This window comes from Theropithecus gelada, chromosome 4 (assembly GCF_003255815.1).
Source record: "Theropithecus gelada isolate Dixy chromosome 4, Tgel_1.0, whole genome shotgun sequence".
In the NCBI taxonomy this organism is placed as follows: Eukaryota; Metazoa; Chordata; class Mammalia; order Primates; family Cercopithecidae; genus Theropithecus; species Theropithecus gelada.
The window spans coordinates 23,795,817-23,818,777 of NC_037671.1; the positions used below are offsets into that span (position 1 = coordinate 23,795,817).

Consider the following 22,961-nt stretch of genomic DNA (forward strand, 5'->3'; position numbering starts at 1 on the left):
ATTACATCTAAGAAATCAGCGTCTAATCTAAGGTTCATGTAGATTTATGGCTGTGTTTTCTTCTAAGGGTTTTATAGTTTTAGCTTACCCTCAACTTTTTAACAGATTGCTTCCTCTGCATATTCTGAATAGAAATATGGCTTCTTATTCAGTCCATGTGCTATAAGAATAGATGCAGTGCTTTTGAGCTTTTATATTTTTAACTGCATAGGAAAATATTTTTCTTTCTGGTTTCATATTGAATTATCTTATATTTTATTCATTTTATTGTCTGTCTTCTATCCTTAATTGATATCTTGGTTATTCACTCACATCCAGTAGGAAATTTGACTAACTCTTTCTTATCCTATTCATGTCTGTATTATCTTTGGCAATCTGAGTTTCTGGATATAATGTCTTGGCAACATTGTCACCTCTCACTTCATCATACATCAGTTCCAGTGGTCATCACCTACATCTTGTTTCAGCAACCTATTCCCATTGCCAGATATTGGACCTTACTATTCTTCAGAAATACTAAATGCCTGTGTCTGTACTCTGGTTATAACTTTCTGTCCTTTTTCTTTTCTCCTTCCTTTTTTTTCATTTTTCTTTTTCTCCAACACCCAGCCACTTCATTTCTTCTTTTCTGGCTCTACTTCTTTCCCTGTCTAACCTATTTGCCAAACTTCCTCTCATCTAAAATACATAGTCAACTTTCCTTGTTCCATTTTCTTTCTAGTCCATTCCACAAATCTCTTAGTGTTGTTTCATCAGTCTTCAACTATTCTGGTATAATTTAGATGGTTAATAATTGATGAGTGAATAAATGGTGGTATTAACAAACCTTGGGTCAATCTGTTTGTCTCTTTGGCTCCTACTGTAGAACTGCTGGGACTTGGAGTTATTGTTGTAAATTCATGGTCTCTCAGATTTCAACTGGTATCCCATACTGTCTGGTGAATTTTATGTGTTCCTAGTCATCACTGTCTCTTGTTGTCTGTAATAGGTATTTGTAAACATTCATTCTGTTATTATTTTACGACATGCTTTCTACCTCTTAGCAGATGAACTTCCTGCTTACTTCACTGAGAAAAATTGAGGGCAACAGGTGGAAATTTGCTTAGCTCCTCCCTGACCTCTGCAAGAGTACTAGCATCTTTTCCCATGCTTTACCCCTAACCTCTTCTTTCAGGAGACGAAGACTTGGCCCTTTTCTCACTCTGACTTATCCTCTATTCATGTTTTAGATTTTGCTCGGTCTACTTCCTGATCTCTACTTCCTGGAGATCATTGCTCCATTACTTGTTTTTCAGTCTACAACTCCTTTGCCTACTGCCTTTCTCCGCTCAAACTGCAAAAAAAAGAAATAGTTACTTGTACTAACCTAATCCAAAACATAATATATTCAATATTCTCTATTAAGAGTCTTTCTTCTCCTTCCCTTTCTACCCAGCTTTTTACTAAGAGTAGTCAAATTAACTCTATTTTCTTACGTATAATTCTTTACTACTGAACTTACTGCTTTCCCTAAGTTTGATTCCTGTATTGTTAAATCAAACATATTCATTTTAGTCTGTATACTTATGTCTCTGTAGTGTTTGACACTGTTGGTGACTTCCTCCTCTTTGAAATCTTTCTTCTGCTGACTTCTTCAATCACATTCTCTATGGAAGCCAACTGGGCTCTCATAATAAAACCAGGGCCTAATGGTTCCATTGTTTCCTGGTAGATGCATCTCCAGTTTGGTAGGTTTGTTGGGCGCTGAAAACTTAATGTTGTCTGAGATTTACGTGCCTTTGGCAGTTTCTCAGTAATTATTGTTGCTGCTGCCATCATGTTGTGCTAATTGGTCAGAGGTAGAATGGAGTTCAGGTCTGCTCTCACAAGCCTTTCCTCATTTTCTGTAAGATACTGAGACCAAAGGAATATTTTTGACTCCCCTCCCCTCCCCTCCCCTCTGTCTTCTCTTGTCTTGTCTTTCTTCTTTTTTTTTTCCCCACTGTGTTGCCCAGGCTTGAGTGCAGTGGCGTGATCTCAGCTCACTACAACTTCCACCTCCCGTGTTCAAGTTATTCTCATGCCTTAGCCTCCTGAGTAACTGGGAGTAAGGCATGCACCACTACACCTGGCTAATTTTTGTATTTTTAATAGAGATAGGGTTTCACCATGTTGGCAAGGCTGGTCTCGAACTCCTGACCTCAAGTGATCTGCCCCCCCGCCCAGGCCTCCCAAAGTGCTGGAATTATAGGCATGAACCACTGTGGCCAGCCCGCCATTACATTTTTAATAAAGTTTTTAAAACAGGTTCCTCTTGTCTCAGTTGAGTTCATTGCAGCATTGTACAATCATGAAAGAATAGAAATTCTTTCATCAATAGAGGTATGGATGCATTCATCACATCATGGTGCAACCATTCAGAGAGATAGTAGGCAGCTAGTAAAGGGAATGAAATAGACCTATAGACTGACAATATATAGAAAAAACATCAAGGCAGAGGTGTATTTTATACATATGTATAGCCCCCACCAAAGACCTTGGGACCTTACTGTGTTGCCCCAGCTGGTCTTGGTCTATTTTGTATATCTATTTTATATATTTGTTTACACACACCCACACACCCACACACCCACACCCACTATCATTTGTAAAAAAAAAAGGATAAAACTATAGAACAGACCTGTACGTAAATGTTTGATGCCAGAAAATTTCATGGTATCTGCTCATCACACTATTATTAGTGGTTTCATCAGAGGAGTGGAAATACAGGATGAAAGATGTTATGATTTCCTTTAACTAACTTCCATGTTATATTCTATTTTGTTTGACTTTTTTGGTGATATTTCTTCTGTAATAAAACAATGGTAATTTAAGGACTTTTAAAGAAGAATCAACTTTGACTTATTCTTTTTTTAGCTTTGTGAATCATAATATTACTTTTCTTTTTTCATTTTCCTTTTAAACTCTAGCCGTGCTCTCTCATTCTCAGTGGGCTTCTCCAATCATAATCCTGTTTAATCATAACCCCAGGAGTCACCCTTGGTTCTCTAGGAAGCATTCCTGGATCACTTGGTCTGATTTTATTACCTTTCCTCTGTTTTCCCATGGGAAATCTTCCTTAGTCTCTGGTGTATAGAACAGAAGCTGTATTATTTGACTTTGCATTTCATGGACCTGAGTACAGTACCCAGCACATTGTAGAAATTCATTAAAAGGGTTTTGAGTATTAAAATAATAAAGATAGAATCTGGGACAGATCTCCTTAATACTAGCCTGCTCTTTCTGTGTAGGTTGTTATTTTACGCCATTTTTTTCTTGAAGCTTTGTGTGAGAAGACATGTGTTAATTAAACTTAAGTTTCTGTCTCAGGATGTGTTGAGTATGTGTCGATGGGCTATCCGCAATGTGATTTCTTCAGTTATCATTGGAGGACAGGAGGGTGATAATTTCATACTTCATTGTAACACAAAATATTAATATAAAATATTTTTTATGTCTCCAAATACATTAAAGGAAACCTGCATCGATGTGCTCAGAAAATGTGTAATATTGACTCAACCATAAGGATAAACACAAATTTTGCTTCTCTGTGTAAATTACTTGTCTAATCATTTGTTTTTTTTTCTTCTAGGTTCAACAGATAGACCGTGTGGTAGAAGTTGTGGAGGAAACAATTAAAGGTAATCGTTGAAAGTGAGATAAACAGATGTATATATTTTCTGAACTACATAATAGAAACACCACTCAGTTAACTCTTGCCAGGCATCTTTATAAAAGTTATTGCTTTAGATATAAAATCATAAATGTTATCCTTGGCTTCATGAATTTGCCAATCTAATATTGGAGGCAGGCACTCTACTGTGTATTTGTTTGGCTTATAAATGAATCAGGCCAAGAGCAATGGCTCACTCCTATAACCCCAGCAATGGGGGCTGGGGCTGAGGCTGGAGGATTCCTGAGGCCAGGAGTTTACCATCAGCCTGGGCAAGAGAGTGAGATCCTGGGATCTCTGGGGGAGAAAGTCAGCTGGATGCTGTGGTGTACAGCTGTAGTCCCAGCTACTTACGAGGTTGAAGCAGGAGGATCACTTGGGCCCAGGAGTTCAAGTCTGCAGTGAGCTATAATTGTGTAACTGCACTCCAACCTGAGCAACACAGTGACATCCTGACTTTAAAGAATAAATGAATCAGGTAATAGTTTTTTTTTTTTTAAATGTTATTTTATTTTTGTGTAAAATGAATTTAGTTTGAATTTCAGATTGTAAGAATTTAAACAATTTTAAGATAAAGAAATTGGCTGGTCACAGTGGCTCATGGCTGTAATCCCAGCACTTTGGGACACTGGGGTGGCCGGATTGCTTGAGCCCAGGAGTTCGAGACCAGCTTGGGCAACATGGCGAAACCTCATCTCTATAAAAAATAGAAAAATTAGCTGGGTGTGGTGGGGTGCTCATGTAGACCCATCTACTCAGGGGACTCAGGTGGGAGGATTGCTTGAGCCTGGGAGGTTGAGGGTACAGTGATCAGTGATTGTACCACTGCATTCCAGCCCAGTTGACAGAGTGAGACCCTGTCTCGAAATAAATAAATAAATAATTAGGAATTTTTTTATTTGTACATTTTCATATCATATAATTAATTGTTTTATACTTTTAACAGTAATAATTTTGATACTTCTTCAAGGTGTAATTTTTTATAGTTACACTAAAAATTATGCAAAGAAAGTAGAATTAAGTTTTGGTTATTTTGTTAGCTGACACTCACTGACATAGATTCTTATTGAAGTCACTGTGAAATAAACCATCTTTTACTCTGTGATATAATTTTAAAAATTTTAAAGCTTTTTCCTATGTTAGATTAGCACAAATGAAAACCAATAATATGATACTGAAATATTAAGTGAATTGAAAGTCTCACTTAAATACTGTTTTGTTATAAATGAGAAATTTATATATTTTAAAAAACCAGATAGTCTCCACCTGCTGAACTGGAAATTTTAATGCTGCACTTTTCTTTCTGGGTGGTGTCTACTACTTTCCATGTGCTTCTCTTCATTAATTTTGAATCATTGCTTTATCAGAGATTATCACAATCAATTTCTAATAAATGAGATTATGAGAATATGAGAATGAGAGTATACCTTAATATTTTTTATTATTTTTAAATTTTAAAAAATTATTTATTTTATAAATAGAGATGACATTTTGCCATGTTGCTTAGGCTGGTCTCGAACTCCTGGGCTCAAACAATCCACCCACCTTGGCCTCCAAAAGTGCAGGAATTACAGGCATGAGCTGCCATGCTTAGCCCTTAGTCTTCTTTTGAAGTTCCAAAATAAAATGAAATATCAGGATTAAAAAATTTATAGCAATGATAACTTGAATGTTTTTATAAACTACTTCAGCTCCATCTTGGAGAATCCAGAAGTACTAGCATTTATTGTGTACTTACAGTGTGACAGCTGCTGTGTTAAACACTTCCCATGGGTTAAGTTGTTTAACCTTCATAATAGTACTGTGAAGTGAAGTGGGCATAAATATTTCCCTCATTTTACAGAGGACAAAGTTGAGACATAAGTGGCAGCATTGGGATTTGAGTCCAGGCAGTCTAGCTCCAAAGCCTGTATGTTCTACTGTGATTTACACGATACTGTTATTTCTCTGCTCTCTCTCAGTTGAGATTCACTACCTTAAAGGTTATTTGATTGAGCGTCTTAAGCAGTGATTTAAGATACTTGAGGGCACTGTTGCCTTATTCATCCTTTGTCTTAAGTACCAGGTAAAAAAATTAATGATGATGAAGAACATAGGAGAAAATCTAGGTGATCTTGGCATGGCATGATTTTTTAGATACAACATCAAAAGTATGATTTATGGAAGAAATAATTGCCAAGTTGGATGTCATTAAGTTGAAAAATTTTTGCTCTATAAAAGACACTGTCAAGAGGATGGGAAGATAAGTCACAGAGTGGGAGAAAATATCTGTAAAATACACATCTGATAAAGGACTATTATCCAAAATATATGAAGACCTCTTAAAACTCAATAATAAGAAAAGGAACAACCCAGTTAAAAAATGGGCAAAAGACTTGAACAGACAATTTACCAAAGAAGATATGCAAATGTCAAATTAGTGTATAAAAAGATGTTCAGCATCATATGTCTGTCATTAGTGAATTACAAATTGAAGCAGCAATGCAATATAGTAGTATGTTAAAACTATATATCTGGTGCAATGGTCAAAATCCAAAACATTGACAACACCAAATTCTGGCAAGGATGTGGAGCAACAGGAAGTCTCATTTATTACTGATGGTAATGCAAAATCGTACAGGTACTTTGAAAGACAGTTTGGCAGTTTCTTAAGACTAAACACAGTCTTACATCCAGCAGGTGTGCTACTTGATATTTATCCAAATGAGTTGAAAACTTACGTCTATACAAAAACCTGTACACAGTGTTTATAGTAGCTTTATTCATAATTGCTAAAACTTAGAAGCCAAAAAATGGCCCTTTAGTAAGTGAATAAAGAAACTGGTACATGCAGATAATGGAATATTATTTGACACTAAAAGAAATGAGCAAAAAAGCCATGAAAAGATATAGAGGGACTTTAAATGCATACTATGATGTGAAGGACATCCATCTGTAAGGCTACATACTTTATGAGTCCAACTAATTGGACATTGTGAAAAGGTGAAATATGGAAGGAGTAAAAGGATCAGTTGGTGCCAGTGATTAGAGAGTAGGGAGGGATGTGTAGGCAGAAAATAGAAGATATTTATGACAGTAATTCTATTGTGTATGATGCTGTAATGGTGGACAATTGTCATTATACTTTTGTTCACATCCTTAGAATGAACAACACCAAGAGTGAACCCTAATGTAAACTGTGGACTCTTGATGAAAATGATGTGTCAGTGTAGGTTCATTGATTGTAACAAACATACCACTCTGGTGTGGGCTGTTGATAGTTGGAGAGGCTGTGTGTGGAGTGGGGGCAGTGATGTATGAAAACTCTGTACTTACGCTGAGTTTTTTTTTTTGAATCTAAAACTACTCTAAAAAAATAAGATCTATTTTAGGAAATTAATGGTAGTTAACAGTGTGCTTAGGAGTTTGCCAAATGGCTTGGAGAGATATAATTTCTATAGGAAATCATACAAGACCTGTTACTCCCAGGCTGAGTTAATCAGGGATAGCTTCTTACTGATGAGTGTGAACTTGAGTGGATTTACTGGAGAGATTGTGTTTGCATTTAGCTATGAGAGTGACTCAAAGATGAAGTTGAAGGGGATATTCATTGGCAGGTTTGTTTAGAGGATGGGAAGTTTGATAATTAAGTCTTTGTAATGCAACAGGAAAATTTTTTAGATGGAAGGAATAATTTTGATAGCTTTCCTTAGTTTGCAGATCAGGAAGCTGAGCTGTGAAGGAGTTACATGATTTTTTTTTTTGGTATCTCTTAGTTAATAGAGAACTAGGCTTATCAGTCAACTTCTGTTCATTGCTTTTTATTTCTACTGCCAGTACTTAATTCAGACAGCATATGCCACTGAAATAATGTGTTTTTTACAGCAGTTAGCCAGTTGTTGGTTGTCTTTTAGCAAGTTATTTTTCTGAGGCTTAGTTTTCTCAGCTTAAAATCAGCAGGATTAAATGGATAAGACTTTTGAGGTACACAGAACATATTAGGGCATTAGTTCATGTTAATGCTTACCTCTTACTTCCTCCTTAATATAAGAACTGCTGGAATAATCTAACTGATCTTTGCCATCAGTGACACTCCTTTCAATCTGACTGCATATCCTGCTACCATTAACCTGGGATTATTTTACTTTCCTCTATGTATATTCTCACTGGTGCCTCTTACTCACCAAATTAATTTGGGGACTTTCTACCATTTTCACGTCTTTTGTCCATGAATGCTACACATTATACCCTTTGCTCCAGCCAACTGTGCTGCTTGATGTTTCTTATATATATTTTCACTGTGCTTTACATTTACTTTATGGTCCTCCACAGAAGTGGATATCTTCTGTTTGTCCTTCCAGATCCATTCTCCATCTTGATGTGTGTCCGTGGAGCCTGACCTGTATGGAATGAATCAGTAAGATTCTTGCCATCTTATGTCCAGTTGGATTTAGCCAATTGGAGGATGTGACAAGAGAGCGAGCTGAGAGTATCCATTCCTGTCTCTCCCTCCCTCCCTGCCTGTTATGAGTTGGTTGCTTTCTTACCCCAAGGTCACAGCTCATTGGAGGATGTGACGAGAGAGCGAGCTGAGAGTATCCACTCCCATCTCTCCCTCCCTCCCTGCCTGTTTTGGGTTGGTTGCTTTCCTTACCCCAAGGTCACAGTTCTCCTCCGTCCCTGTTTATCTCTTTCTCCAGGTTTCTGCAGCTCTTCTCTTCCTTGCCTCTGGGATGGAAACAGCACCCCATTGTTGCTAGCCTCAGAGTACCACATTGTCTATTGGTTTTCCTGGCCCTGCCCAGATTTTAGTAAATCGTTCCTTTATGAAAATCTTCTTAGTTATGCAGTGAGCCATCTGCTTTGCTGGTACCCTGATTGATAAGAAGTTAGCTGTAGAGAAGCAAGGCTCTGCCCAGAAGGGCCAGATGGAATACCGCCTGACAAGAGGATTTTGCTATAACCCTCTTGTTTCCACATTTGATCCCTGTTGGACTCTCTTCATATCTCATCTTTGAAGTGGATTTAGACATACAGCCTCTGTCACAGCCTGTTTGCATTCTTCTTATTGCTGCTTATGTTACACCAAGTAGTATTTTAAAACTAATAAGGTACATTGATAATAAAAGCATTTAACTCTATTGTAATTAACATAAAACCATAAAAGCTTGTTTTCATTTATCTGTCTTGATTGTATCAAAATGGGAAATTCTTGCTAAATTATTCTGAATGGATCTTCATCATGTTAATAGTGACAAGAAAACTCCATTTGTGGTTTTGACTTCAGGATATATGTAATTATAATGAATTTAGGATTTTTTCCTGTATCACTTTGATAATTTTATAAGGTGTGGAACTGAATGTAAGGAAAGAAATACAGTGTCTAGTGGATTCACATTCATTTCTGTCTCTTAAAAATATTCGCCGGGCGCGGTGGCTCAAGCCTGTAATCCCAGCACTTTGGGAGGCCGAGATGGGCGGATCACGAGGTCAGGAGATCGAGACCATCCTGGCGAACACAGTGAAACCCCGTCTCTACTAAGAAATACAAAAAATAGCCGGGCGAGATGGCGGGCGCCTGTAGTCCCAGCTACTCGGGAGGCTGAGGCCGGAGAATGGCATGAACCCGGGAGGCGGAGCTTGCAGTGAGCTGAGATCCGGCCATTGCACTCCAGCCTGGGCTACAGAGCGAGACTCCGTCTCAAAAAAAAAAAAAAAAAAAAAAAAAAAATTCATACATACCTTAGTCTTGGCTCGTATGGTCATTAAAAACTTTTTTTTGTATGAAAACTATGAAAGGAATATAAATCTGCGTTTCTTCCAGAAAGAGCATGTGAAATCTTCTAAACAAAAAATCATTAAAAAAATCTTATATTTGTAGAAAGATAGTCTAATTGGATATCTTATGACAAATTATTGCAAATAAATTGTACCTATTGAAATTAGAAAAATGTTTTTACCATTAAGTCATACTTCTTCACCAGTCAACCTCTGTTGAGATCCCTATTATAATTAATATGTTTGCTGGTGTTTCATCAGTCAGTTTCCAAATGCCTCAAGTGGTGGTAATTTAGGGTTTTCCCAATGTGGTATATAATTTGCAAGTTTCACTGATTTTGTTTTTTCCTAACTTCTCAGTAATTGATGCCATCTTGCACTGGACTAACCTAAATTCTCAGACTACGTCACCAAGCACCTTTCTTATTTAAGACATTGCTATTAATCTTCACTCTGTAAGGGTTTTTACTTTTGCATGTGGTACTTATTTAAAGCATAGACTGTTCATAAGTTGAGACTGGGAAGCAGGACTGTATCAAGTGTGGTTTGATCAGTGTGAGTGACTGAATAACCACCTTACAGAGCTCAATGCAGACTTACTTGAGGATATTTTCCAAACTCAATGAGTAAGTGATTGAGCTTAGATATGTAGCATGGTATATATGGGGAGTATTGGACCACAAAGGCACATCTGCTTTTTCAATAGTTGCATTTCAATAAACTAATTTTTATTGATTTTTAATATATGCTTTGAAAGAACACTTGTATGCATTCTCTCATTATATGTAATCTCTGACACAGTTAGTGTAGTCTGAATGTAGTGGGAAAAAGTTTGTGGATTGCCTTACATATTAGGAATACTTTCCAGTCTCATTGGTATAAGTAAATACATGGTAACTTCTACCTTCTAGTAAGTAAAGGAGCCAGGGATTTATTACTTTATTTAGTTTTTTTCAATGAGCCTGTTTGTTTTAAGTTTATGAATATAGTAAAGTTAACTTTACTATATGATTACAGTTTAGTAACTTGCATTTCCAATTGCAAAGTCTGCGGTTACATTCTTAAATGCAGTCAGTTTATTTGCTTTGCTATTCTCTTTTCTTTACATCTCCTTCTTTAGTTTCCGCACATTAACAAAAGGATTCTAGCTTTACTCATTTGTATTCTGTACATCTACATACATTATTTCTAGGATGAACTCCTTGTTATTCATTCTGTCTCTTAGCATTTTTCGAACCATAATATTTTCTTAAAAATAAGAGTAGGCTAATTTCTTTATGGCCCCAGACAAAAACATTCTATGATAAGACTTTTAGTTGATTTTTTACATTACTTCATTCTATACCTTGGTTTGGAATAATAACAGAAAGGACTTTGTAAGAGAAACCAGCATGTGTTGTCTTGTCTGTATTTCTGTAACTCTTTAACTGTATTGGCCAAATCATCAGTCCTCTTTTTAGCTACACACATACTAAGCAGCAGCAGTGTTTATCTACTACAAAATATGTAATAGATGCTCTAGAAAAAGTATTCTTTAAACATTGGAAATGCTCAAGTTCACTGGCTTTTTTTAAATGAAGATGGTATCTTTACATTTATCAAATATTTTTAGTCATTAAGGCTGTTAGAACACAAATGAATGCCTAAATGAATCCCCCAAGTGCATTCTGCTGTTTTATGGTGGCTTCAGAATGGTCTTATATGCTTTTTGTTCATCTTAAATTTAATTATACAGCTTTAGTGTATTTATCGCTTATATTTCCTTTTCTGCTCAAAGATGCATTTTTTAAATAATTATTTGAAACCACCTTTCATCATTAATGGAGTTTATTGATATGAGGACTTGCGTATTTCTCTAACTTTTGATTTCTGAATTCTGGGGTTTTGGTGGGGTGAGCTGGTGCATAGTGTTGAATAGTTCAGGTTGCTAATCATATTGTAGTTTTCACATAGTACACTCTTATAGTAGTTTACTAAATTTGATTGCCGTAAGCAAGGAAACGAAATTACTTTAGGCTTGAACCTCTCAGGCTTCCCGTGACCCGACCATTCCGCTAGTAGTCCCACTGACCTGTCCAGTATAGTATCCCCATCTTTCCGTGTTTAACTATTAATGAGGACTTGCTTACTCTTAAATTACACTTACACATTAACTCTTGTGAATCCTGGTAGTGTTTTGGCAGATTTCATGAAGGTGAGACTACAAGTATTGTTCAATCCCTAAAAATGTATTATCATTTGGACTTTTGTGAAACTGTTAGCATGAGCAAATATATGGTTGAACATCCTTGCTTTTATATCTGTATTTTAATCATTTTTATTTCTGGTACATAATATTTTCAGATATGGCAATTTCTGATTCCCAGAGTTCTTGTTTCTCAACCATATTAATTTTTCTTAACAAATAAATAATATAAAGCGTCAATCCCAGAAAGAATTTGCATTATACCTATTTACTACAGTAGGAGTCATTTAGTTAAAAAAAAATATATACCAAGTAGATCAATTAATCATATTTTGAGGCTTCCATACAAAATGTTCACTTAATGTTTATATTTTAAGAGTTTTAATATACTTTAAAAGAAAAGATGAAAATAACGTTTTTTCATCATATATTCTTCCTTTATTATAACTAACTTTTAAGATAATTGACAGTTGCTATACTGCTTTTATACATTGCATACGTATCACGTGCTTTATTTCGTGCTTTATTTCGAGAGATTTTATTCTTCATTAGAGAATGCACTATTTTTGGTTGGTAAAATATAGTGAGAATAGATGAGACTGTAAAGTTAGAGAAAAAAAATAAATACTAGCAACTTCATTGCATTTTTCAAATGTAGGGTAAAGTTGTAGGTTAATTGTGGTATTTTCTGTTTTGCTTTGATTATTCTCAGCAATTGTAAATTGTAAATTGGATTGGTAATTCTTTAGTACTTTATAGCTGATTTCCCTAAAAATAGAAATATAAAGTAGAAACCAGGTCATGTTAGAAATGCAGTATCTAAAGCTTTGATAGGACATAGAAATTATCATCTTCAATTTTTTTTAAAAAAAAAGATTTTATTGTTAGGGAAATAATTTGTTATGTCACAGTCAAGTGAAAACTGGCACCACAAAGTAATCTGATGGCTCAGATGTAGTTAGAGAAGAAATTTAAATCTGACTTTCTCTTTTTCTTGAAAAATTGTATTTGATAATTGGAATAATTAATTAGGTGTAGGATAAACTTTAGTGATGTTATGGATCTTTTCTTAGAAAACCTAATATTGATAATAATGGGTACAGGATTATTACAAGAATGTTTTATCGATTTGAACATTTATTTCCAATATTTGGTGATTTGTACATTTTTTCTTTTAGAAGTTCATTCTGTAACACATTACAAAGTATACAGCAGGTATGTAGCAATTACTTTGGCGACCGAGAGACTAAATACCAATTCCGCTTATTAATTTGAGGGAGAGAAAGCTCACTTGGAGAATCTTCAATTAGGATATCAACTCTGGATATCCTCTGGATATCTGGATATATTAAAGAAGTTTATCTCAGTACTACCATTTTATAACAAAGTATGCATTGTATTGAGTAATAAAGAAATAGTAATTAAAATGTCCTTATAAAGCATGCTTTCTAACATTAAATCTTTATTGTATGTCTGAAAATTAAAGTGCACCATTTCTTGAAGCTGCGCTGAAAAGTCAGCTGATGTGTTGGGTGCTGTTGGGTGCTGCTGTGATAGGTGAGAGTCCTTGATTGAGACTATGAAGAGCTGTGTGCAAATGCTTGTTTGTACTACTAACAATGCCATCTTTAACAGCCCATACGACCTCATTGGTTCTCAGTTTCCTGAGTTGCAAATTGTATCATGTGGAAGGTCACTTTTACTCTGAAATTCTTGAAGTGCATGTGTCTGTAATTTAAAATCGAGTTTCAGAGTCTGTCATTAGAATAGATTTTGGCATTTTAGATAGTGATCTCTAGCAGAAGTTATTAGAATGTGACTAGCCTTTATCTTATCTCACACCCTGATTTCTTTTTTTTTTTTAAATTATACTTTAAGTTCTAGGGTACATGTGCATAACGTGCAGGTTTGTTACATATGTATACTTGTGCCATGTTGGTGTGCTGCACCCATCAATTCGGCAGGACCCATCAACTCGTCATTTACATCAGGTATAACTCCCAATGCAATCCCTCCCCCTCCCCCCTCCCCATGATAGGCCCCGGTGTGTGATGTTCCCCTTCCCGAGTCCAGGTGATCTCATTGTTCAGTTCCCACCTATGAGTGAGAACATGCGGTGTTTGGTTTTCTGTTCTTGCGATAGTTTGCTGAGAATGATGGTTTCCAGCTGCATCCATGTCCCTACAAAGGACACAAACTCATCCTTTTTTATGGCTGTATAGTATTCCATGGTCACACCCTGATTTCTATATGCCAGATTTTACTTTTTCTTTCCCTGTGCCGCCCTTCTCACAAAATGAAATTGAAGACGTTTGTGGCAGAGGTACCATGTATTTTTGTTTGGTATACCTCTATATTTTCTAGTGAAGAGGGTCTTGAGGAAAGCCCAGTTCTTGAACTCTTTTGCCCTTACTCCATTCAGTTGTGATGGAGTTCTGGGCAGTGATAGGGAGTGTGCTTCCCAGTGTTGCTCAAAAACATTGTGCCTCTTTGAAGCAGCTACCCAGGAGCATGTTTATTTTCAGGACTTCGAGAGAGGTAGTTTTACTCTTGGTAACTTGGTTTGCTGAGGGAAAAAGTGATTTGAGGGGATTTAATATAGGTAACATTACCTACGGCAGTGATTCTCAAGAATGTTTCCTGGGAGAGGGATGGTGGCTGAGAGGACCCATGACCTGAGAGGGGAGATGGCAGACTGGTTAACCCAGATTATGGGGAAACTGGGAGCTGGGGAGTCGGCCCTGCAGCCACTCACCTAGATTCATTGCCATGGTTAGCTACCGTTCTAGACAGGTAAGGATCCTATCATTCAAAGGTATCCTGAGGTGGAAAAACAACTTTGGCTGTCTACCATGGTTCCTGAACACACACGCTTACACTTACCCAGGACCGTGTGCAGTTCCAGGTTCATTACCTGTGCGTGCCTTGTTCCCCTAACTCGTACCCAGGAAAGTACATCACAGTGCAAGTGAGTGATTTCATAGGGGTGACCTTCAGTCTACTTTAATTTGTATATTTAACATGTCGTTCACAAACTTGTGGTCATCCTTTTTTTCTTGTTTTTTAAGACGGAGTCTTGCTCTGTTGCCCAGGCTGGAGTGCAGTGGTGCGATCTTGGCTTACTGCAGCCTCCACCTCCCAGGTTCAAGTGATTCTTGTGCTTCAGCCCCCCAAGTAGCTGGGATTATAGACATGCATCACTACACTTGGCTAATCTTTGTATTTTTAGTAGAGAAGGAGTTTCACCGCGTTGGCCAGGTTGGTCTCTAACTCCTCGCCTCATGTGATCTCCTCCGCTTTGTCCCAAAGTGCTGGGATGACAGGTGTGAGCCACCATGCTCAGCCTTGATCATCATTATCAATGCAATTATTTGTGACCTATTTCCTAGCCCTCCAGAGCTTTTAAAAGAAATGGGATCTGACTTTAACTTTTAGTGTTTGAAAGTTTTGAAAACTCCCTTGCCATCTTGCTTTTGAGAAACGTCATTAGCACTGTATGTTTTGATAGGAGTACAGTTGTTTAATTATGGTAGTAACTGTAATTAACTTCTGTCTAGCTCTTTGTGGCTTACCCTTTTCATATACATTAATTCATTTCTACTCCACGGGAAGCCTGGCATTACTGATTATGCAGCCAGACAGCAGTGTACTATAATTTGAAACCTAGTCCCCTTGTTGCACATACCCTCCTTTCTATTCTGTAAAGCTGTTGATATTGAACAGACGGAAATGAGAAAGTGAGGCCCATCTATTATTTTCTTTTCTGATGCCTGTTGTTTAAGATCACTGCTCACTTTTTCTGCAGTTCCCTTTAGATCCTCTCTTATATATTTTGTTACTTCATGTGTCTTGTTTCCTCTTTGATCTTTTCTCACTCTTTTTCTTTTCTGTTTTATTTTGTGCCAACATAAAACATTCTTTTGTAAGGAGTTCATAAAGATAGCTTAATTTTTTTAAAGAAAATTCTGTGTAGACTGTTTTATTCATACCATGCTGTAAAGGTGCTTAAACTGGGATATGAGTGAGGGAACATATTCCCTAACTGTAAGCAACTGATAAAAAAGCCAACCAATAAAAAGCAAATGAAAAGATTCTATAGAGAAAATTCTTGGGTGTTGTAAGAATAAGTTTTGAAAGTTTTAATATAAAACATATTTTGTATATGGAGTTTTTACTGTCAAATAGGTCAAAAAAAAAAAAAAAAAAAAGCAAAACAAAACAAAACCCTGGGATTTTTTTAAGGATATGCCTTAAATCTTGTATTCTCACAAGTTTTGCAGCTGTAATCAGAGGTATTTTAATGTTCATGACTTTCAGTCTTTAACAGTCCATGCCCAACAGTGTTGTTTTTTAAAATTAAATTTTAAGACAATGTTTGATTAGTCTTTTGACTAAAACTAAGAATCTCAAGGCCGCATAATTTCTACTTCATAAATTATTTTTAGGAGCATTTTCATTTTTGAAGGCGTGGTCTTTCACCATGGGGCCCCTTCCTGCCAAGTCTTAATAAATCTTTTCAGTGAAATCCAGTTAAAATGATAGGCTTTTAACTAGATTGGTTTTAAGAAGTGGAAAAATCAAAAACAGGAATTCTAGCAAAAGGTACTGTGAAATAGATACAATCATGTATATAATTTGTATCCTGCTTGCTCTGCCTCCCAGACTTCAGTGTGACCTCTCCCTGAAGTCTTTCCTGATTTTCCCTGGGAGAGTTGACCACTCTCTTGTTGTGGTGTCTCTCTGTACTTAGAAACATCTGTCAGATCACCTCTGACACGTCCTTCCTCTTATTTGTTCAACAGTCTGCCTTCCTCGACACCTTAAGTCCCTTTAAGGCAGAAGTCAAAGTAGTGACTTAAGATAGAGAAGATTGTTTTGTTTTGTTTTGGTAAGGGGTGTATTTTGGGGGTTTTTATGTTGTATTTTTTTTTTTTTTAGAAGTTCTTTATTTGGGGATAATTTACACAGAGTAAAATGCACATATTTTAAACATAATGTTGATGGATTTTGATAAATTTCCACTCTCAAGTAACCAGCAACTGCAATCAAAATATAGAAAGTCTCCATCACAGCCAAATGTCCCCTAGTGCCCCATTCCAATCCCACCAACCCTGGAGCAAACAATAATCTGCTTTCTGTGGCCATAGATTTGTCTTTCCCAGAGGTTCAGTTAAATAAAACATTACAGTACCTATTCTTTTATGTCTAGCTTCTTTCATTCAGTATAATGTTCTTAAGCGTCATCTACATCATTACATCCATCAGTAGTTCATTCCTTTTTATCGCTGAGTAGTACCCTATCATGTGGATACACCATACTGTCTATTCATTTATCTGTGCATGGACATTTGGATTGATGCCAGTTTTTAACTATTATGAATAAAACTGCTATGAACTTTCATGCATACCTTTTAGGATAAACTGAGGCAAGAGAATCACTTGAACCTGGGAGGCGGAGGTTGTAGTGAGCCAAGATTGTGCCACTGCACTCCAGCCTGGGTGACAGAGAGACTCCATCTCAAAAAAAAAAACAAAAAACAAACAAACAAACAAACTATCTAAACATTGGAGAGGATATGGAGCAACTGGAATTCTCACACCTTGTTGGTGAGAATGTACAATGATATGACCACTTTGTAAAACAGTTGGGCAGTTTCTTATAAAGTTAAAAATACACATCAATTTCACTTCTAGGTAGTTACCTAAGTGAAATGAACACATGTTTATCCTAAAAGGTATGCATGAAAGTTCATAAAAGTAATATTTCATACTTGCTTTGTTTTCTAAGCTCATCTATGGTATTAATGGAACTTTTGTTTCAGTTATGCGTGTACATTAATACAGTGACTTACAATATAAAATGTACATCCTCTTTGTTTTAACCACATTTTTAAACTTACTTCGCTCTTGCCATTTCTATAGAAAGGCAGTGATAACACTTATCTCAAGGGGTTGAGGGCTAAGAGAGTAAATTTAAAGCAAAGTGAGCTCCAGGGGCCTCCTCTCATTTAGATTGTCTTTTATGCTGCCCACAGTACAAGATTATTCAGTTCTTGATTGGAAGTGAAATGAAGGTGAACAAGGTCAGACAGGCATTTTTTAAAATACATAGACAGGAAAATTCCCCGGCCTTTACTGCTCCCCATCTCTTCTGTCACACTTTATGGTGGCTTGCGTTGAATTAGCAGGAGGAGACTTGACATTTTCATTTGTGATTGAAAGTGAGTGCAACATCGTTTGGATGTTTGTCCCTTCTAAATCTCATTTTGAATTGTGATCCTTGCTGTTGGAACTGGAGCCTGGTGGGAGGTGTTTGAGTCATGGGGGCGGCTCCCTCGCGAATGGCTTGGTGCTGTACTGGCCCATAGGGGATTCTCATGTGAGGTGGTTGTTTACAAGTGTGTGTTATCTCTCCCCTTCGCATCTTTTCTTGTTCCTACTCTCCCTGACAGGTGGGCACCCCCTTTGCCTTCTGCCATGATTGGAGGCTTCCTGAGGCCTCACTAGAAGCTGAGCAGATTGCTGTTACCATGCTTCTGGTACAGCCTGCAGAACTGTGAGCCAATTAAACCTCTTTTCTTTATAAATTACGCAGCCTCAGGTATTATAGCAATGCATACAATGGTCTAATTCAGTAGGACTCTGAGCTTCAATTTTAAAAGTTAACTGTGGCTTACAAGTTCCTTATGTCTTGTACATTTTATTGTTCTCATTTTCCAGCAGCTTTTGTAAGGTCTGCTTTGCTTTCATCACTGGCTACAGTATCCTTGGGAATGCAGGTTTGAGCATGAGAAATCATTATGTTCTGTATTGTTGCTGTGGATGCTTTACATACAGAAACAGAAGTGCTCATAGCTTTATTGCTGTAAATATCAAAGACTTGGAGCCATTTAATAAATTTAGAATTCAGGAGAGTCTGTTGTAGCAAGACAGCTAATGATCTAAGGAGTTCTACTAAGGGTCAATATTAACGTTGAGTTATTGACATGGGACTGCTTTGACTTTTAACTGTTTTGATGTACATTTGATTTAGATTCTGAAAAAATGAATTGACACCATGTAAATCTATTCCCACTGTCATAAAAGACATCTGCTTGCAAAAGATATAGTAATTAAAACATAAAATTAAATACTTATTGTAATTTCCCCAGAAGGTATCTCCATTAGAGTAAAAGGACATTTTGCTTATGCAGATTACTTTGTTATACGTATCCTTTGTTTAGTGTAACTTATTTATTATACCATTGATAATATGCAAATGGAATAAAAAAATTTCCTAAGAACATTCCATTCCAATAATGTTCTTTCCATGTTCTCTTCCATAATTCTTGTCCATAAATAAATTTTATATTATTAAGATTATAGAGTAGGTACTTTTTTAAAAACAGGAGTTTTGATATTAAACAATTCTCAGATTTCCAGGGATTTAAACTGTGTACTGTGATCTTACCTTAGCGTCCTCCCCAGTCCACCAGGTAAGGTGTTGGAATCTTCATGCTTTGTTAAACTCTGGAAATGCACCTTCGTAACATCAATATCTCCGTGGGCTCTCTTTACATATACTCTGATTTATACTTTTAGTTTTATCTTTTAGGACAATCTCTTCTTATTCTTTTCTCATTTTAATATCTTTTTCTAGGTGTCATTGCTCTCATTAACAAACTCTTCATACTTGCTGAAAAAGGGAATTATTTAATCTCAGTAGCAAAGAATTAGAGCTTGAGTTGTAACGATTCTGTGTTTTTTAGTTAATTCTACCATTTTATGTAAAGTTTTCCAATCTAGACTTGTGACAAAGCTGCTTCTTCCATTTAACCCAATTTCTGTGTTTTATATTCTTTTCTTCTTTTAAGATGAAGTGTTTCAAAGGAGTGTCACACTTTAACATGAATACCTACCTTTTTTTCTTCTAAGAAGTACCTATATATGAGGAATGATATTGAATGGAGTGGAGAAAAACTTAGACTACACTTTTGTTGTTCTTTGTAATTGAGTAGTTAAAATGCCTATTAAGGACACTTTAAATGGTAACTATGAACATTTTGTAGAAAAACAGATTAAATTGGGCACTTTTATCTAATATTCTTAAATAAAATTCAAATTGATGTGATCAAATTTAAGTGAGAATTTATATATATAATACACTTCTTCTTTTTTTTTTTTTTAAACGGAGTCTCGCTCTGTCACCCAGGCTGGAGTGCAGTGGCACGATCTTGGCTCACTGCAAGCTCCGCCTCCCAGGTTCACACCATTCTTCTGCCTCAGCCTCCCGAGTAGCTGGAACTACAGGTGCCCGCCACCACGCCCGGCTAATTTTTTGTATTTTTAGTAGAGACAGGATTTCACCCTGTTAGCCAGGATGGTGTCGTTCTCCTGACCTCCTGATCCTCCTGCCTCACCCTCCCAAAATGCTGGGATTACAGGTGTGAGCTGCTGCACCCGGCCTGTTTATTCATATTTTAAAAAACTTTTTTGCTTGAACGTTCTGCCAGCCTTCTGCTGTCTGTCCCCATCATCGTGTTGGATTGCTTCACTAGGAATATTTCCAGCAGGCCAACCCAGAGCTAGGGTTCAGACAAGTCTTTTCTGTGTGTACTTAATAGAACCAAATTTGTCCGAGGTGAGACCAGTCATCAAGAGATTAAAAAAAAAACCAACAAGCCTTGGCATGAGTTCTCTCTGGTGGTAGTGGAGGTGGGTAGTCATATATTAAGAAAACAGTGAATGGCCTTTAAAATTAGATGGAGTGAGTGAAATGTTGACGAGAAGTCAGGCTGTTTATAGAGCCTTTAGAAAAAAACAAAGGGAAAAAATAAACAATAGGCGTCCAAGTTGCCAGATCATTGGTATTTCTGTGATATGAATGATATTCTAAAGCTAGTATGCACAACCCACTTTAGAACATGAGAACCAAACAGAGAAGATTGGTTTGTATGTAGGAGCATAATTTAGTTAATAGGTATATTTTGTAGCTAGTTATGTTTATATCACTCAATTAATATATGTCTTTATGTTTGGGGAGTTGGTTCTTTTCTATTTGTAAATGACCATTATGATTGACTTCCTGATATGCTGACAGGCCGGGCTTTCTAGTATACATGGGTGGGATGTTTTCCCTCGGTTCTAACACCATTCAATGCAGGTAGCACCATGAGATTTAGAAAACATTTTTGTTCTTGAAGATCGATAGACAGCGTTGAACATTGATTCAACTAGTGTAGCAATTACTGTACAAATAATATACAATGCCTTGGTTTCTCTTCTCATAAATATTTCACTATTATGAATCAGAAATGTGTACACAACAGTGAATTGTATCAAAAGCTAGCTTTTTGGTTCGAATTTTTACAACGTATAATAATTTTAGTTGGTAAAATGGTTTAGTAACATTCTTTAATGGATTAGATCAAACGTAAAAACCAGCATGGAATCAGATTTTGTAGCTGATTTATGAATAACTGCTGAAAACCTCAGGGCTTAAAATTGAATTTGGTTTTAACAGGATTGAATTGTGTGTGACACTTGTAAGTAACAACTCAGAGAGATGTTTATTAAAGAGGGTTAATAAACCCACCAAGACATATTTGACCATTATTTAGAGGAGGTGAAATGTGAACTTACATTTAAAATGGAAAAGATAAAAGATCTCAGAAATATAACGTTTTTGAGTATGTCTCATTCTAAATATATGCCAGTCTTCCTTTCTCATCTTTTTATTAAAGTTGCATATCTCTTTTAGTCACTTTACATATTTATCACCATCTCCTCGGTGGCCTCATGTCATTGTCAGTTGATCTTGTCACACTGAGCGTCATCTCCCCATCTGTTCCTATTAATATTTCCCCCTTTAATTTCTTATTACATGGGATTGAAACGATGTAAAAACTCACTCCCTTTTTCTTTTCTATACTGGTTTGCCTTCTTTCTTTTCTCTTCCCCTTCATTCAAGCCAAAAGGCTGATTCACAGTCATCACAAAATAAACCAGTGCTCAGTGAGCAGCCATTCTTTTTCTGTCACAGTGCTAGGCCTCAGTGGCTAATGAGAAAAGATCAAATAAAGAAGGAATGTGTGAATGTGTAATTGTGGTCTTTGCCTCATGGTCCTTTCATAAGTATAGCGTGCTGATTTTCAGAACAAATTTGCTCCAAAAATTTGCCTTTTACCTTTCACATCTCAAATCTTTCAGCATGTTTCTCTGATCCTGAGTCCTTGTTCTCTCTCCTTTTCTTTCCAAAGACTTGCTTTTTCAGTTTTATTCTTTATTTTGGCAAGTTTTAGTTTGTTTTAGATGGCAACAGTATTGATAACTGCACATAAAATAGGTAAGGATTCACAGTATTTATATTTACTATATGGTTAATGGATTTAAGGAATTAATTTGAAACAGCAGTTCTGTTTGAAAGAGGATTTCTAAATGAAAGGGTGTATTACAAATAAAAGTTTTGTTCTGCTACTCCATTTTTAAACAAAGAATTGTTTTGTGGTTGAAATTCCCTCCTTTCATCTTTGGCCAGATATAACAAGTGACTGTTATGTTATTTCCTACTTTGTCTTTGGTGTGCTATAGTTTTCAATTTTAAAAAACCAGACTATTGTTAGGTCTGCTGCTCTTTAATGAATCATTGGATTGGAAAATAACTCATTATATCATCAGGCAGAGATACTTTCCTTTATTTGCATGTAGATAGTGAAGATGAATAATTTATCAAATGTTATTAGTACAGGCTGCATATTACTGGAATCTCAGCAGGATATAATGAAATTTGTCTCATGCAAGTATGAAAATAGCATGGCTTTGCATAGTCGTTATTGAACTCTTGGCATCTCTTGGAGAACTATTATGTTAGCATGCCAGTCTTGCACACCTCTTCATTAACTGGGCTTTTGATTGGAGAGTTTAACTTACCTTGAAAAATCTGTGGAATCCAACATGCCAAATGCTTGCTTGACTTTAGCCTGTTTCTATGTTGGAGCATAAATTTTCAGAATGAGTAAAGTACTAAATGTTTCTTATTAAGGTGAGTAGTGCAAAAAGGCTATGACTGATGGTTTTATTACTTTTGGTTGTGAAAAGTTGTACCGAAGATATTTAAGCAATAAAGCTTTCTTAAATGACAGGTGATGAAACATGTATGTAAGTACTTAGAATCTTAGAGCTGTACTAATTATGTATTTGAAGTTATTTTAATGATTGCTTCTTAAAAGTTGCATTTGATATGCTTCTGTCATGATGGCATGAGGAGGTCAACAAACCTTCTTCTCAAAAGCAATGCTAAAGTTGCACAAGCAGTCGAAAGCAAATCATGTCAGTACTCTGGAAATCAAC

At 36.3% G+C, this 22,961-nt stretch overlaps 1 protein-coding gene across 3 annotated transcripts in view; it reads left to right on the top strand.

The window, feature by feature from the left end:
* Positions 1–22,961, top strand: part of CDKAL1 (CDK5 regulatory subunit associated protein 1 like 1) — a 712,947-nt gene that overhangs the window by 220,397 nt on the left and 469,589 nt on the right. For all 3 annotated transcript variants that reach the window (XM_025383729.1, XM_025383728.1, XM_025383731.1), the window contains one exon: positions 3,611–3,659. In XM_025383729.1, the coding sequence (XP_025239514.1) occupies positions 3,611–3,659 (49 nt within the window). The remainder of the gene's footprint in view (positions 1–3,610; positions 3,660–22,961) is intronic.